Raw genomic sequence first — 17,242 nt, 5'->3', positions numbered from 1 at the left:
GTTTGAGTGGTTTTCCCGTTTAAAAAATGGTGAAACGTCAATTGATGACAAACCTCGTTCTGGTCGTCATTCCACGGCCCGAACACATGAAAATGTTAAAAAAAATTCGTGAAATCATCAAGGGAGATCGATGACGGACCATTGAAGAAATTGTGGAGCTGTCGGGAGTGACTTGGAACTCAGTTCAGCGAATTTTGACAGAAGATTTGGGAATGAAGAGGGTGGCTCCGAAATTCGTGCCACGACTGCTGACTGCTGAACAAAAACAAGGTCGCGTGGATGCATGCTGTGCTTTGAAAGAAGAGTCCCGAAATGATAACACTTTTTTTAAAAATTATCACCGGTGACGAAACCTGGTGCTATGCTTACCATCCTGAATCAAAGCAACAATCAAGCCAGTGGAAGACTTCAGGTTCGCCTGGCCCCAAGAAAGCTCGTCAGGTGAAATCAAACATGAATACAATGCTGATTTGTTTTTTCGATGTGAGAGGAGTCGTCCATTCAGAGTTTGTTCTGCAGGGTCAGACAGTTAACAAGGCTTTCTACTTGGAAATTTTGAAAAGATTGCGCAACAGTTTGCGGCGGAAGTGGCCAGATTTGTGTCAGTCGGGTGACTGGTTTTTCCATCATGACAGTGCCCCTGCTCACAGAGCCCTGTCTGTACGACAATTCTTGACCAAAAATGGTATGACCCCTGTTCCTCACCCTCCATACTCACCCGACCTTGCCCCGTGCGACTTTTTTTTGTTTCCTCGAATGAAAAGAGACATGAAAGGAAAGCGTTTTGCTCATGTTGCTGAGGTGAAGGAAAAAACGACGGAGGCGCTGTCAAGCATCTCAAAAGATTAATTTAGACAATGTTTTGAAAAATGGAATAAAAGACTAGACAAGTATATTAGTGTAAGTTGAGAGTACTTTGAAGGGGATTGAAGGTTTGTGCTTAAAATTTGAATAAATAAGTTGAAAAAAATAAGTTTGGTTTCTTTTGGGCCACCCCTCGTACATCCTCCCTTTCATAGTGTACAGAAACACTCGGAAGAGAACCAGTATCACGCAATGTTAGGTGAATTCGCATAAATACACTTGGAGATGGAATCCGTTGATCCATTGGCATTCTTCAACAGCAGCACGTGCATTGCCACCGCAAAATCCATACCCAAAATGCATATCACAATATTCCACGTATGAAAACACAAAAGGCATTTCAGCAACTCCGCACAACTAATTTACCATCCGTTCACAACGCGGCCGCAATGTACCCTGGAGGTAGCACATTAGCTTACGGCTAGTGTGAATCACCACACTCAAGGACAAACACAGATAAGACTTCTCAGATGACAGGTACAGTGCGTGGACCCGCCAGAAGACCACACTTTTCTCGGGCCATTATCTCTGTAACCGTTCAAGTTTGGACATAGGTGTTTTGGGTTATATCGGCATACTTTGACATAAGGAACACCCTCCCGAAGTCTGGCACATTCCTCCTGCGACATCCTGTATATACTTTACTATGTGGCCCTAACATAAAAAGAATTGTTCAGCCACCCCACTGCATTTCTTTCACCATTTTTGTCCATCCTTCTATCTATGTGTAACAAATTGAGAACTTCTAAATGGATTTTCAGGAAATTTGGTATTGATGGAATGTATCAGCATATTTCAGTTTGTTTAAAATATGACAGTGAAAAATTATGCTTCTACACCCATCTCACACAAAATCGTGTGAACTTGCTAAATATATTTTGAACAAAAATTCTTTTGAAGAGAATTTGTAGATAAAAATGACACTCAACATTTCATGTGTAGTATGCATAGCCCATATTTTGTACAGTTTTTGATGTAATGAAACAGATTTTATGCAGTGCACAGGTGATAATAGGACAAATATTCTGGTACTGTCACATAAGCATACATTTTCTATGTTGCTTGGAGTTTTCATGTAGACATAAAAGTAATGAATAGTTGAGCATTCTCACAGTGTTCTGCATTATCTGAACCAAGAAGCTAATGATTTTCTGGTTATTAAGAATCTCTTATACTTAACTGTCAGCTGATGTTTTTTGATTGCTGGTTAGAACAGCTCTAGGTGCTAAGCATTGCTGTACCAGAGCGGGAAAGAGTCTATGCAGATACACAGTTGTCAGATTCTGGAATGTGGTTCCTTTTTTGTATCAGACAAGGGAGAGGTGCAGGATGTGGGTTCATGGTACCTCTATGGACCACCAACTTGAGAAGCAGACCTGCAATTACTGTTTGTGAAAAATTTTGCTAAGAAAAGTTGCAGCTGGCTAGGAATTGCTTGTTATGATACTTTCAGAAAAAAATGCCCACTTTTTCTACAGTATCTTTCCGTGTACATAACATTAACATCCTGACAGTGTTGATGTTTTACCTTGTTATAATGAAGTTCCTATTATAAGCCATGCTCATCATGTCCCATTTCTACTGTTTAATCATTAATCGTAGGAAGATTGTCATTATCCGAAAGGATGAGGTTTCAGCTGTATGATCATACCATTCGCATGACTGTATTTGCTCATAATTTATATGCCTTTTTATCCCCAGATTATGCCTGTTGACATGCATATGCAGTGGGTGGATGTTAGAGGTTCTCAGGCAAATGGTTTTGGTTTGTGTTGGTCCACAGGGTCTGATTCATTTTCATTAAATTTGTATAGAAAATTGACATGAAAAAAATATTAAGCTATATTAGATCTGTAACTTCTATTTGAAAAGATTTTCATGGTGGAATTATATTTAATAAAGCACAAAAACAAACAATGTAATTGTTGTAGCAACAGGTCTGTTGTAATAGAACAGTATACTATATCCCTGTCTTATATTAAGATAGGGTTTTTAGTATTCAGTGGCTTATTCGAACGGTCAGTTCTATTGGGCTGTAATTACCTGCAGTTTGGAAAAGCTCGACATTTTGTAGGAACATATCACCTCCATCTCCAGAGGCAAGTGAGCCAAGCAAGAGGTCAGCTAGAAGCATTTGGTAAGCAGAGCTTTCTGAAACCTACTTTTTAGCACTGAAGATGGAGGTGATATGTTTGAATTTTCATCTGACACTGTTACATCTTGTTTATGACATCACACAAGTGGGAACAGATTTGGAGTGACTCTTATATTATGGTCATTACTGGACATTACAACTGGATTGATGCACTGAGTAGAAATTGGATGAAAGCAGTGTCTGGCATAAACATTGTCCTTAGAAACCTCTCAGATGACTTGTATATGAGACTGGGGCTCCAAAATCATCACTATGAACTTCCAGAAGACAGCAGTAATGTGTGGACTGCAAGTATGTTTCCCTGCACACAGTATAATTTTGTAATTGGATCATTCAGTGTGTTTAAGGTGGTGAAATTGAGCTTGTCCTGATTTTCTTTCCTGACAAGGACTGGTGTCTCATATGATGAGCTAAATTCAAAGAATGACAGGTACTGGAGTTCATGCATTTCAGGACTCCTAGATGTGGTTCTGCCACGTGACTCAAAAATTGGTGCCTTCAAGGATTCAGTCAGTTTTGAAGAGTACATGGAGCAGGTACTCTGCTCATTTCTGGAGTGGTTTACTGATGACTGGCTATATGTGTTCCTCTGACAAGACTCCACTACTACCCATACAGCAAGGGAATGTGTGGATGTTTGTGGGGAACTGTTAGGGGCAGGATTATTGGTAGTGGTTGTGGCCAGCATGATCCCATGCCTTGTGCCTCTGTGGATTCTTGTGGAAACTGTTGAAGGAGGAGTTTTTTATAGATCAGAGCCTTACACAGGGAAGTTTATTCTGATTTTGAAGAATAACTTGACACACATGGATGTAAACTTTTTATACATGTGCCAGGAATGCTTGTGGAACTACAGAGAGCATTTCCAGACTCTGCTGTAATCTGTGAAATTTTCATTTGTAATGTGGTTAGATTTTGGGTTTGTAATTTCTGGTAGCCATATGTGCAGATTTGACTTGTTAGGCAATTCCACTTGAGATTTTCAGCTGTTTAGAAGGATAAGTGTATTATTTTCAGGTAATGGTAAACTTGCCTTCGTGGACTCAAGGGCTAAGAAGCAGCTACAGGGCTGGTATACTTGCCATGAACGGTCAGTTAGAACTGTTCAGGTTCATCCCCTTAAACAGCAATACTTCATAACCTCATCAGCATTATGGTAAGTATGCTGTAGCAGCAGCAGCCAAAGGTTAGTCAGTAGCATATTTACCCCAGAGCTTAGGATGAATATTTTAGTCACTTTGTAACATTGAAAGGAAGAACAGTTTTCACATCTATCTCTTGTATTCCTGTTCTGTTGGTTGGTGGTCCTAAGTTGTGTTGTGACGTGCGGTGTATACATGAAATTAATGGTACAGGTGATCTTTATTTTCCACATCCTGTTGTGTGTCATGTAACAAAGGGATACTTAGGTGCCATGAACACAACAGTTGATTATAAACTGATATTAAAATGTTTAATATGTGGGAGCCTACCACATTGGTAGCCAATCAGTGAGGACCACAGCAGTGCTAGCGCAAATTGGGTTGGGCATTGCTAGCAGCAGCACATAGAGATGTGGACCTCTGATGTTGTAACCAATCAGTCGCAGCTGCTCTTACCTTGAGAGAGCTCATCTATAGTGCACACAACAGTGAGTCTCCAAGCAATAACACCATCAGCTGACTGCTAGCAGTCGCCTAGACCCATTGAGAATTCCACCAGCAGTGCTTACTGCCAGCCAGCTACCAATGCAAAAAAGACTGATGAGGTGGCCTGCTGTGGCTGGAATTTCACTCGCATTCATAAAGCACCTTAGAGTTACAGCCCTTTACATGCCCTCCAACACCTCACTAGTTACCACACTCTTTGCTTGCCTGCTTGTCTGTATACTCTTCTTCTAATAGCAATAAATGTCTGTTATAAACTATGTGGTTGTCTCTCTGTGCTACTGGCCTTGATGTCCCACAAGTATTCTATTTATTTTATTGTCATCCCACTACATATTTCCATCTTGATATTGTACAATTAGTTGTGTTGACATTCCTTAATTATACCTTTAGTACAATTGATATTTTTTGATTCTGGTTTTGTGTTATATGTAGATTATGACTGAAATCAGGTTGTTAGCTGTCTGTAATATCATCTGCAGTTTGCCACATTGTCAAGCAATGGTACCAGTATACTAAAAGGTACTTATTTCAGCTTTCTCATATCTACGATTGCCTTACATTACATTATGATACACATGATGACATTGATGTGAATGTGAAGTTTGTATGTCTTGGAGTAATCATGGTTAGAGGACACAATTATTCTACATTGTGGCTGGAGGTAATTTTATTTGTTTTAAGACAATATACTTGGGTAACTATAGGCCTAACTTGTGTGGTACAATTTAATATATGTGAAATTCCAAAGAGAATCATTTTAGTGTGGGAATATGGTTGTATTTATGCAGCTTGCCCCAGAAGAACCATGTTCAGGAGGTGACGTATTTGAGTTTGCAGACTTAGAGACATTAAATGCAAGTAACCACCATGTACAACAGAAAATAGTCGAAAATGTGCACAACATAGGACCACTAAATTTTATAATTTATGATTCATACTACTCTATGTCTTCTAGGTTGGAGCATGTGAATAGAAATCGGCTTCATAAGTTCTTTTCACAGTTCTGTGCGTCTATATGTTATGTTTGTGTTCTCCTTGTTCTTCGGTTCTGCTAATACAGTATGTTAATAACTTTACAGTGAAGTGAAGGTTTGGGATCAACGATATCTGAATAAGAAGTCTCCAGATCCTGTTTGTAATTTGGTGCACCCAAAGGGCCTCACAAGTGCCTTTTTCTCCCCGGCTGGAAAATATGTAGTGACAACATGCAATGATGATCGTTTGAGAGTCTATGATGTCACAAACATGATTACAACACGACCAAATGGTACTTTTGGACAACTTTTTTTCACTTGAAATTCAGTAAGCATGTATGGAACTGGTTCAGAATTATGCCCTACTATGGAATTTGGTAACAGTGGTGCTGAGGCTTTGGATTTCTGTCATAGAAGTAGTTAATTGTGAGTTAATGTACCAACTTTTTTAACATACTACTGGACGTGATGCTTACTTACACATGGAGCTGAGCCCTTCTTGAGGAGCTGCCAATTCTGCAGCTACTCAAGAATTTCCCAGCATTTAATAGAATCCAAAGGTTCATTACCATGTTTACAAGAGCCCTCCACCGGTCTTTATCCTGAGTCAGATCAGTCCAATCCAAACCATGCCATCATATCTCTCTAAGATCCATTTTAATGTTGTCCACCCACCTACACCTTGGTCTTCCCAGTGGTCTCATTCCTTCTGGCTTTCCCACCAATATCCTATATGCATTCCTCGTCTCCCCTGCCCACTTCATCCTTCTTGACTTGATCATTCTCTTTATACTTGGAGAAGAGTAAAAGTTATGGAGCTCCTCGTTACGCAATTTTCTCCAAACTCTTGTCACTTCATCTCTCTTTGGTCCACATATTCTCCTCAACACCCTCAGTCTGTGTTCCCCCCTTAATGTCAGAAACTAAGTTTCACACTCATACAGAACCACAGGCAAAATTATATTTTTGTATATTCTAATTTTTATGTTTTTAGACAGTAGATGAGAAGACAAAAGGTTTTGAACTGAATGGTAGCAAGCATTACCTGAGTTAAATCTGCTCTTAATTTCCTCCTGAATCAGGTTTTGATCTGTTATCGTTGTTCCCAAATATTACTGTCACATTTTCAAAACACCTGTTACCTAACTTTAAGTCATGATTTTACCCTGCATTTTGGTGATGAGTAAGCAACACATACTTAGTTTTCTCTGTGTTTACTTCTAGACCACCCTCCTTATTTGCGTCAATTAAAGTTTGTCTCTTTTTATATATTCTCTCAGTTATTGAATGTACATAGGGTCAGTGATGTTAGGTAGATAGAAATGCATACAGCTGAGCCGTTAGTACCTGATCCAAGCCGTTTTGAGGTTTGAAAGTGCTATTGCAAAATTGAAATGGTACAACTTGCCAGGTAGTGATCAAATTCCAGCAGAACTTATTCAAGCAGGAGATGAAATATTGTGTTCTAAGAACCATAAGCTAATTACATACTTCTATTTGGCATAAGGAAGAATTGCCTGATCAGTGGAAGGAGTCTATTATGGTACCAGTTCACAGGAAGGGTGTTAAAACTGACTAGTAATTTTTGAGGGATATCACTGCTATCCACTTCATACAAAATTTTATCCAATATCTTTATCTCTCAGTAGTTAAACGGATCTATGAAAAGTGCTGTGAGTTTACTATTGATATCTATAACATATTTGTAGACTATACACAAGCATTTGATTCTGTTAAGAGGTGTCAAATAATATACTGCCTCAAAAACTACAATGTTCCATCCAATCTAATCAGACTAATAGCAGCAACTCTCCAAAACATGAAAGCAAAGGTTAAAATAAATGGGGAGCTTAGCGAAGGATTCCAAATAAGCTGTGGAGTGAAACAGGGTGACCCATTATCTGCATCACTTTCATACTAGTTATAGATGAGATCATAAAAATTCTAGACATTAGAGGTAATATTTCTACAAGGTTAAAACAGTTTTGTGCATATGCTGATGACATACTCATTGTTGTAAGAACCAAACAAACATTGATTAATACCTTTGAAGAGCTTAAAAAAGCCACACAGAAGTATGGGCTGTTAGTCAACGAACAAATAGCTAAATTCCTACACTGTTATAACAAACCTCAAATAATTCAAGATATCAGATCCAGTGACATAAACACAGAATAAGTTTCTGATTATAAATATTTAGGGTTTATAGTTAATTCAGATAACACAATCGAACGAGAGATTAAAGAGAGGTTAGCAACTGGAAATAAAACATATGCTGCACATTTAACACTGTTTAAAAGTAAACTTATTTCTAAAACAGCTAAATTAAGATTATACCAGATGGTAATTCGACCAACAGTAACCTATGCCTGTGAAACCTGGACACTTAAAGAAGCCGCCATTAAACACAGACTTTTAGTCTTTGAAAGGGAAATTCTAAGAAAGATCTTTGGGCCATCAAGAAACTGTGATGGCTCCTGGAGAATCAAAACAAACGACAAACTAGATAATCTAATAAAAGGAAGAAACACATTTAACTTCATCAAAGCCCAAAGAATAAGTTGGCTTGGACACATCTCAAGGATGGAGGCTGGACGAACAGTTAAAAGAATATATGACTGGCAGCCACATGCTATGAGAAAGAGGCTGACATAAAACCAGATGGAAAGATGATGTAAGGGAAGATCTAAAGGGCTTAGGAATTTATAACTGGACAACTCGCACACAGGACAGAAGTACTTGGAAGGAAATTGTTGAGCAGGCCAAAGTGTTCAAGAAATAAAGCTGTCAAGCCTTATGAAGAGGAAGATTCTTCTCTCAAAATTAAGTCCGTACATAGATGAAGTTATTGGGGATCATCATTGTGGGTTTCGACATAACAGATCAACTATGGATCATATCTTTTGCATTAATCAGATATTGGAGAAAAAATGGGAGTACAATGAGATAGTATGTCAGCTATTCATAGACTTCAAGAAAGCCTATGATTCAGTTAAGAGGGAAGTGACTGCACTTAAATGGGACACTTCAGCTGTTGGTCTATGCCAATGATGTGAATATACTAGTCGTGATAGTTACAGTAATTACTCAGAATGCTTTGCTTTGGGATGTGTGAACTCAGACTTTGTGTTATTGTGGTCTAAAGCAATCCTTGATACTTCTACAGTTATTATGTTCTTGGACACAACGTTTGAGAGACTGGATTCTGTCTCCATCTTCAGGTAAAAGCATATTCAGTTGGGTCCAATTGATAGAACTAGGCTCCCTCTGGACAACAGCACCAACACAAGATGAGGTATATGAAACAAATACAAAATAAACCATCAGTAAGAGTTAAGACAAACATCAAAAACATGAAGAAAAACTGCATACATGAGGCATAGCACCTATGTGCATACATTCTTTAACAGCCAGTGTTTATAACATGAGAGTACTGTCAGAATAGAAGCCATCACTGATGTATAGTACCAACATAAAAGCACACCTTTCTCACATAATCTACAATTGACAGAGTTGTTTTCTGAATAATGCTGCAGTGATGGGAGTCCAAGCTGGGTTGGCTGAGCAGATGAGCTATCAGAGACCTGTGTGTGGATTCCTTGTATTTTCTGTAGATGGTGTTCGGTTCAATCTGCAAGACCTTCACTTCTTTCCCACATATTTTTTGGCTTTCTTCATATACATGTCAGGCTAATTTTTATTATCAAGTGGACCTTGTTTCAGGTCATGTTTATGCTCCTTAAAGCATACTTAAAAAGGTCTGCTTATTTTGCCGATGTAACATCTGCCACAATGACACAGGACATTGTAAACATGCTTTTCCTGCTGGGGAACTAACTGTCCCAGTTTTCATCAGTGTTCCATGGAGCATATGTTTAGTTTTGAAAATCTTCCTGACATTGAAACAGTTCCCAATGCATCTGAATTTCTTGGAGATACCCTGAACTTATGGGATAATGACAGTGCACTGGTGTATTTTATCTGAAGAAGGATGGTTGCTTATCGATGGCTTAATTATGGAGGCAACAAATTGTTATGGGTATTCATTAAGTATCAGATCATATCTTATGTTCTTAATTCCATTGTTGAAATCCTGATCCTGACATATGATCTTTACTACTGATCAGGCTATGGATATCTCCTCTTTTCACATGATGTATGATTGGACTTGAAGTGCAGATAACGACCTGTATGAATAGATTTCCGATACACTTGTATGACCAATTCCGGACGGTTGCAAAATGACGGCTTCACCTAAGAAATCAACAAAATCCTAAACATGGTCAGTGGCCCAAAAGAAAATAAATGATTGTAGCACAGTCTGCACAGAGAAAGAGAGCTAATGGAATGTCAGAACAACTTGCTTATCAGATTGCCTGAGGACCAGAGTGCCTGATCAGCAGATACCAGCAGAGCCAAACATTTTTATAATAAACATCAGACAAAATTTCCAAGTTGACCTCTCAGGACCAGGTATCTGCAAGCTCTGAGTGCAGAGGAACAGCTGCTAGCCCTGGCAAGAGGCGTAAACGTCGGGAGATGCATACACACAGAAAGTACAACCTGAATGATGTACAAGGTGAAAAGGTCTGCACACAAGCTGTGCATGTGTTCCAGCTGGCGTACTGCATTCACAAGACCCAGTCTCTATATGCTGTCTCCACGCCCTGGCATTTTATTTTGTTTGATATCCATTCCAGCATTTTCCATCTACAAGTATGTGTGTCTCCCATATGGTCTTTTTGTTCCTGGTTTTCAGAGAAAGAATGTGTATGTATTATCATTTCTCCTGTGTATGTGTGCTGTATGCCTCACCCATATTCATTTATTTCATCACCCTAATAATATTTATGAAGAGCCAGAATTTGAAGTTTCTCATTATATAATTTTCTTTGACTTCCTCATATTTTGTTCTCCATGTTATTTCCTTGATGTAAGAGACCAAGTTTCACACCTGTACAAAAAACAAGTGTAATTATAGTTGTGTACATTTTTATTTTTACATTTTGGTATGGAATACCATATGGAATAATATTTATGAAGAGTCAGAATTTGAAGTTTCTCATTATATAACTTTCTTTGACTTCCTCATATTTTGTTCTCCATGTTATTCCCTTGATGTAAGAGACCAAGTTTCACACCTGTACAAAAAACAAGTGTAATTATAGTTGTGTACATTTTTATTTTTACATTTTGGTATGGGAGAAGGAAAGACAAAAGATTAAAACTGAAGAGCAGTGAGCATTCTCTGACTTTAATCTGCCTGTAATTTATTTTTAAATTATTACCGTCTTTTCCAGCTTCACATTTTCAATGAATCTGTTAGCTGTCTCTATATTATGACTTTGATGAGACATGAAGATATGCAAATTTGAGATTCTCATGAAGATCACTGTCTTATGGGGTTTGACACTGTGTAATGTGGTAGATGATTTTAGAGTAATGTACCATCTCCATCATTAGGATAGAAGTTGCTCTTCTGCCCTGAAGATGGAAGCAGTACATTCCAACAAAATGTTGGTAATGACCTACCAGACTACATGATGGTCAAATCCCAGAAGACAGTAATCTTCAATATGATCACTGTGGTCGCGGTGCAAGGGCCAAGAAGGCCCACCCCTTATACATTCAGTCTTCAAAATGTACTTTTTTTTCTCATGGTTTCTACTTCTAGATATCTTCCTCATGAGCATCTAATACAGTTCATGTTCTTCTGTATGATAGAGTCAGTAAGTTTTGACTGTAAATTGCACATATTGGTCTAAATGGAATTGCATTTCTCTCATTCAGGCCCCTGTCATACTGAATCCTGCTAATGAAAGAGCTTGTGTGTTTGTTGATGGCTAGATTACATAATGTTGTAAATAGAGCAAATTTGATTGTGTGAAGTAATTTAGATGAGAACCAATGTGTGGGGAAGAAGAGATAATGTTTGGCAGTTTTCCACATTTTATACTAACACCTTTTTGTATTTTTTTATGGTCATGGGGTTCATAAGTTTGTATAATATTTATCTTTTTCTTTAATTCATTGCTACTACATTTATTGCAGTGATTGCTGGTATAAAACATAACACACACACTGGTCAATGGCTGACAACATTCAAAGCAACATGGCACCCTCAGCGAGATGATGTTTTTGTTGTTGGCAGCATGGAACAGCCCAGAGGTGTAAGTTGAGGCAGTCATATCTGCAATATGTTGAGACTGAGTGTTCACCCCTTGCTGAGTGATTAGCACTCTGCTTTGTATATTGGAGTTCTGTCCTTGTTCTCTAGGCAGACCAGCTTGAAGGTTTTCATGGTTTTCCTAGGTCCTTCCAAGAAAATCCTAAGATAGTTCTTTACAGTTGGCTGTGACTAGTTCTAACATGTAATGGTTCTGTGACCAGTAGATTATGATTACAAAATCAAGTGTTTGACCAAAATGTATTGACTTTTGTCTACAAATGGGAAAAGGTAAGAGCTCTAGCCACATGTCCCTAGAATATGTCGAATTTTCTTCTTGTACTCTTTCAGATCCTTCTGTACAGTTGTAAAGGTGAACGTTTACACAAGCTGATGGATGAAAATCTGGCTTCTGTTTGTTCAGTATGTGCATTCCATCCAACTCAAGAAATTGTATTTGGTGGCAATAGTTCTGGAAGAGTGCATGTCTTTATGTGATGAGACTGTTCTTCAAACATATGGTAAGGCATGTGTGCAACACACAGAATTGTCAGATGTCACCAGTTCCTACTTGTAGGATCAAATGCAGAAGATACATTGGGATGAAAAGTTGTCTTTATAAGATTGTGTTTTCATTTGAAAATTTGTTCATTGCTGCATGGGATTGTTTTATGCTTATATGTGAACTCAATTTGATTCATAGTTAACTCATTTCTTGTGCTTATGATGAATGTGTAAATCATTACCACTATTCTCTTGGTTGAGTGAACTTAACTCTTCCAAAATATCTTTGTCTCTGCAGAGTGATCATTAAATATGGGATGATTCACTCAGAGGAGGCCATAATTTAATAATTATGAATGATACAATATTTTACTGTTGAAAACAAAGTACAGTGCATTCTCTTTTATTCAGATTTGAAGTAATGCAATATAAAAGTCTCACATTATGCACAAAGTTTGAATTAATGCAAATTTCTACCTATGATAAAACTTCTCTTGAATTATGCCGTGTCTTCAAGAACGTGTCCCTAGCATAAAATATGACTGCATTGTACAAATCTTGGTAGATATGGAGATATATGAGTAACAGGAGATGCTGAAATTGGATTACCTCAACCTGGAGACACAGGATGACGCAGTGCTCATGTCTGTATATATTGTCATCCCGTGCTCCCAGAGGCGGCGTCCCTCTTTGCTGCTGCTGCGGGAGGATGCTGGATGTAGCTGAGCAGAAGCATCTTTCTTGGATCTTTGTGGGCGCCGTCAGAGTAAAAGCTCACGACAATGCTTCAGCCAAGTTGGGTATATGTAGATTTATTTAACTCAAACAGATTACGCTGGGTACAAGATGATGTGTAGGCCGGGCCAGAGCACAGTTGAGAATTTTCTAAGTTCCCTTCTGAGAGCAGACTGACATGAAGACTGCCCTCTAGTGGATTCGTGAAAGATGTCCCCCTGGCTGTCATCCACACTGGGTTTAAAAAGACCCACATACAAAGGAGGGTGATACTGTGTCCTCTCTCCCGTGCATCCGTTCCATGACCTGAATATCTAGTTACAAAATATAAATTCTATCTTAGCTCTAGTGAAAGCTGGACGGTGTGGGATGCATTCGCCGAATTTAAGGTTCGTTTCCCAAATCTTTAATGTAAGAAGTATTTAGATGTCACTACACCCCCGTGAAATACAGTCACACAGGTGTGCCATCCATGAGACTGCTGGATACACAAGTTATCAATATAATGTGACAACCCAAAAGGGAAGCCTTAGAGATATCTACTCAATGCCATGCTAACAAACTACAATACAATACTCTACCGAATACAATGGTACAGATAGGTTACATATAAGGATTTCAGTGATGCAGAAATGCAGAGGTTAGGTATAGGGATTTCACAAAATAAGGAGTCTTGGTTCCTGTAGCTATACAGGATGCTGCAATTTTATTCCAATGCAAGACATGTGGAATCACAGACTGAAAGAAATGACATGAATTAGGCAGGCACTGGGTCAGTGTTGTGAAGTTTAGTTCTCATTGGTAAATTATTACTTGATTTATAATCGTTAATGTGGGACTTCTGTTAGTGAATCACCTTATATGTTGACATTAAATTATTGAGATTAACTTTCACTCATATATGTTTCAGTTCAATGAAGTTGGTTTTTTCTTTTTGTCTGATGCAGTGATTGCCCGATATGGGTGGTGAGATCCTTTGCACATCCATACTTTGCAACTTGAAATGACTTGGAGCAACATAGATAGCTCTATTATTCAGTCTGTACTAGTTAATCCAGCCATACACTAGTGCTGCCATCAGTTATATTCATTATAGAAACAGAAGAATCACTCAGGGTCTTACATAAGGCTGTTCCAATTTTCAGATCTTCCCCCCCACATAGTGTGTTGTTATGATGGCTATATGTCTTTTAAATATCTGGCATTTGGGACTACATCCAATTCTGAATGTTATATAAAACTCACTGTGTCCATGTAATATGTATTATTTGAGAACTGGAGTTGTTACATGTCATACTTGTTTTCTCTGACATGCACAGTTATACACTCTACACATTCCCATAATCATTTATTTTTCTGGCTATATTGCAAATACCATACATAGTGAAATGTTAATATAATATATATATTCTTTTAATTCGCTTAGTGGGGGGTGGAGTCCAACTGGGTCCACTCGGCATGGAGGCTACTGATTGGCCTATTGTAGCCTGCCTCGGGTGATTATGATGATGGAGAATTTGGTGGAATGAAGATTAGCAGGGGAAACCGAAGTACTCGGAGAAAACCCACCCCAGCTCCACTTTGTCCACCATAAATCCCACTTGACCAGACCCGGAATCGAACCCGGGCTGCCACGGTGGGAAGCCAGTGACTAACCACTTGAGCTATGGCGCGGCCAATATAATATACAGTAGAACTTGGTTATAACGTCATCAAAGGGACCTAAAAATAGTGTCGTTATAAACAAATGTCGTTGTAACCGAAATGGGCACTTCCACAGTAGCCTTATGTTAGTCACGTAAAAATCTACCAAAAACCGAGTTAAAATGTTGCATTTTTTAGTGAAATACATAGTTAACTACAGACTAACGTAACATTAACGTGGAATTGCCCAAATGTGTAATATCAAAGACATATTACAGCGCTTTTCACTGACAATACACACCGCACTAATACTGTATATTAAAGGTAGGCCTACTCACCAAATTACAGTAGATTACATCAATTGTTGTGCCTTACTGTACCTAGATACGAGTACAGCAATCAGTTATCTTCATCTGTTTCCTGTTACTTGCCCAATACACACTTTCTAAATTACGTTCAATGTCCATATCAGAGAAATTCAGGAATGAAAATGACGTTACATACGAGGTTGATGCATTTGTGCATGTCGTACTAAGCAAGGTATAAAAACAGTTGCTTTATGAGGAATTAGTTCGTACCATTGAATATTTGACGCAATAGACAAGGTGTCGCAGAAACCGATGTTGCTATAACCAAGTTTTACTGTATAAATAGGACTTGGTGGTCTTGGGATAATATTCTGGACTCTCATTCAGAAGGTTTAGGGTTTGATCCCTCATCAGGTTTGTGCATGGATGTTTTTCGGCTCACAGATTGAAGCCATTTCACATACCAAAACATTGGGAATGTGAAGAATGCCTTCCTCAGAGTATTATTTTTCCATTTTCATCAGTTTGTGACAAAGGCAATACTAATTTTTTGAAAATTTTACTTAACAATTACATTTGGTGTAAGATGTAAAATTTACTGATTAATAAGCTGATGGAGTAAATGAAACATGATGCGGCCCCAGTAGTTACATTAGAGCTTCTACCACAAACATTCCTGTATGCCTCTGGACAATACAACTGTATTGACTGTGGGTTATAGTTGAGCCTACCAAAAAATTCTCATGGCACTGGGGCAAGATTTGCTGGGAGGGGAAGGCCTGTTCCCCAACTTGAATGACACCAAAATTTAATTTAATAATGTTTTTATGTCTGTGAATGATATTTGTCCAAGATGTGTATGTGGTGGGTTAAATTTAGAATTTTTAAGGAGACTGATACAAACATGTCTGACCCCAACCAAATCAAAAGTGCGAGTCCTCACAAGTCATATATTTTGGCTTCATGTCTCCTTGAATAATTTAGGTTCAAAGGAGACGTGCCATTAGAAGTACTTGCATTTTACCAGTCACTGCAGACTGACCTGTTTCATAATGTAGAACAATTTTCAACTTGAGGGACAACTGAAACTGAAACCCAGCACGCTGAAACAGTTTGTTCAAAAAGTCACTTGTTTCACAACCCTCCCCAAGACAAGTTATGACCCATTCAAATTCCACAAAAAAAATAATATGCAAAATCAAAATTAGAATCAATTACTAATTACTCTAATTAAACAATATACTTCTGGCCATTACAGGTCTAACAATCCATAATTCAGTAATTGACATCATACAAGGACATTTCACATGTAGCCTTTACAGATTTCATACCTCAGAAGAGAATTCATGATCTGGGAATTACTGTATTCATTTAGAAAATAACCTCAGCTTGTGTATAGGATTGTGAAATTCTTCAACTTTTACAGCAGCATGTCTACCACATCATCATCATGATTGTCATCATCTTCATCCCCATCATCAGGAGGAGTGCATGCATAACAGATTTTCTTGACATCCTTCCAGCATTGAAAGCAATAAATAAAGTAACATTTAGGATTTGGGCAAGAAACAAAATCCTCTTCACCTCTGGGTTTCCTGGGCTCTGGTTCTTCACAGATTAAACATTTGCGTCTTGCAGCTGCGAAAAACTTCAGCCAGCTGCAGCACTTAGGATATCGGAGAGTCATCACAAGGAGAATGTTGGCATCCATCTGTGGAAACAACCATTTAAGTAAATAACTCCTTATTACATATGAACAAGCTTTTTACTTTTATTTTGTTAACTTCAGTTCCATCCATGTTAGGTGGGTCCTTTGTCACCACGGCATGGCGTGTCTTCAGGTTGCGGATGGAGGGGACGCCCTCCAGTTTTGGAGGGAAGCTGCGAATATACTGAATAAGCAGTCACGGACAGCTGACAAAAGGTGGTCCTCCAGCTTGGGGGTTGGGCCTGGGGTTAACAACTTCTCACCGTAAAAAATAATTATGTTACAAAAATGAACACAAAGCCTCGAACCCAGATGGATTCTTTGGATAAACGACCTAAGCTAAAGAAAAGGGATATGAGACTTGGCACTTGGAATGTTTGAAGTTTGTATAGGGCAGTTTTGCTCAGGGCAGTGGCAGAAGAAATCTTAAAATATAAGTTAGATTTAGCGGGATTTCAGGAGGTCAGATGGGATGGAAATGGCATTGCACCAGCAGGAGACTATACATTTTTCTATGGAAACGGAAATGAAAACC

At 38.5% G+C, this 17,242-nt stretch overlaps 2 protein-coding genes across 2 annotated transcripts in view; one reads left to right on the top strand and one right to left on the bottom strand.

Moving 5' to 3' along the window:
* Nucleotides 1-14,499, top strand: part of LOC111869058 (WD repeat-containing protein 76) — a 60,946-nt gene extending 46,447 nt beyond the window's left edge. Inside the window, exons 9-12 of the mRNA XM_023860255.2 lie at nucleotides 4,037-4,175; nucleotides 5,748-5,935; nucleotides 11,694-11,812; nucleotides 12,160-14,499. Coding sequence (XP_023716023.1) covers nucleotides 4,037-4,175; nucleotides 5,748-5,935; nucleotides 11,694-11,812; nucleotides 12,160-12,306 — 593 coding nt within the window. The 3' untranslated portion in view covers nucleotides 12,307-14,499. The remainder of the gene's footprint in view (nucleotides 1-4,036; nucleotides 4,176-5,747; nucleotides 5,936-11,693; nucleotides 11,813-12,159) is intronic.
* Nucleotides 14,500-15,270: 771 nt separating this feature from the next.
* LOC111869059 (protein sneaky) overlaps nucleotides 15,271-17,242 on the bottom strand; it is a 166,376-nt gene continuing 164,404 nt past the window's right edge. The window contains exon 15 of the mRNA XM_033753273.1: nucleotides 15,271-16,710. Coding sequence (XP_033609164.1) covers nucleotides 16,420-16,710 — 291 coding nt within the window. The 3' untranslated portion in view covers nucleotides 15,271-16,419. The remainder of the gene's footprint in view (nucleotides 16,711-17,242) is intronic.

This window comes from Cryptotermes secundus, unplaced genomic scaffold, assembly GCF_002891405.2.
Source record: "Cryptotermes secundus unplaced genomic scaffold, Csec_1.0 scaffold378, whole genome shotgun sequence".
NCBI classification, from domain to species: Eukaryota; Metazoa; Arthropoda; class Insecta; order Blattodea; family Kalotermitidae; genus Cryptotermes; species Cryptotermes secundus.
Note: the sequence above shows the minus strand (reverse complement) of the source record. Positions and strands in the feature narration are given on the sequence as shown.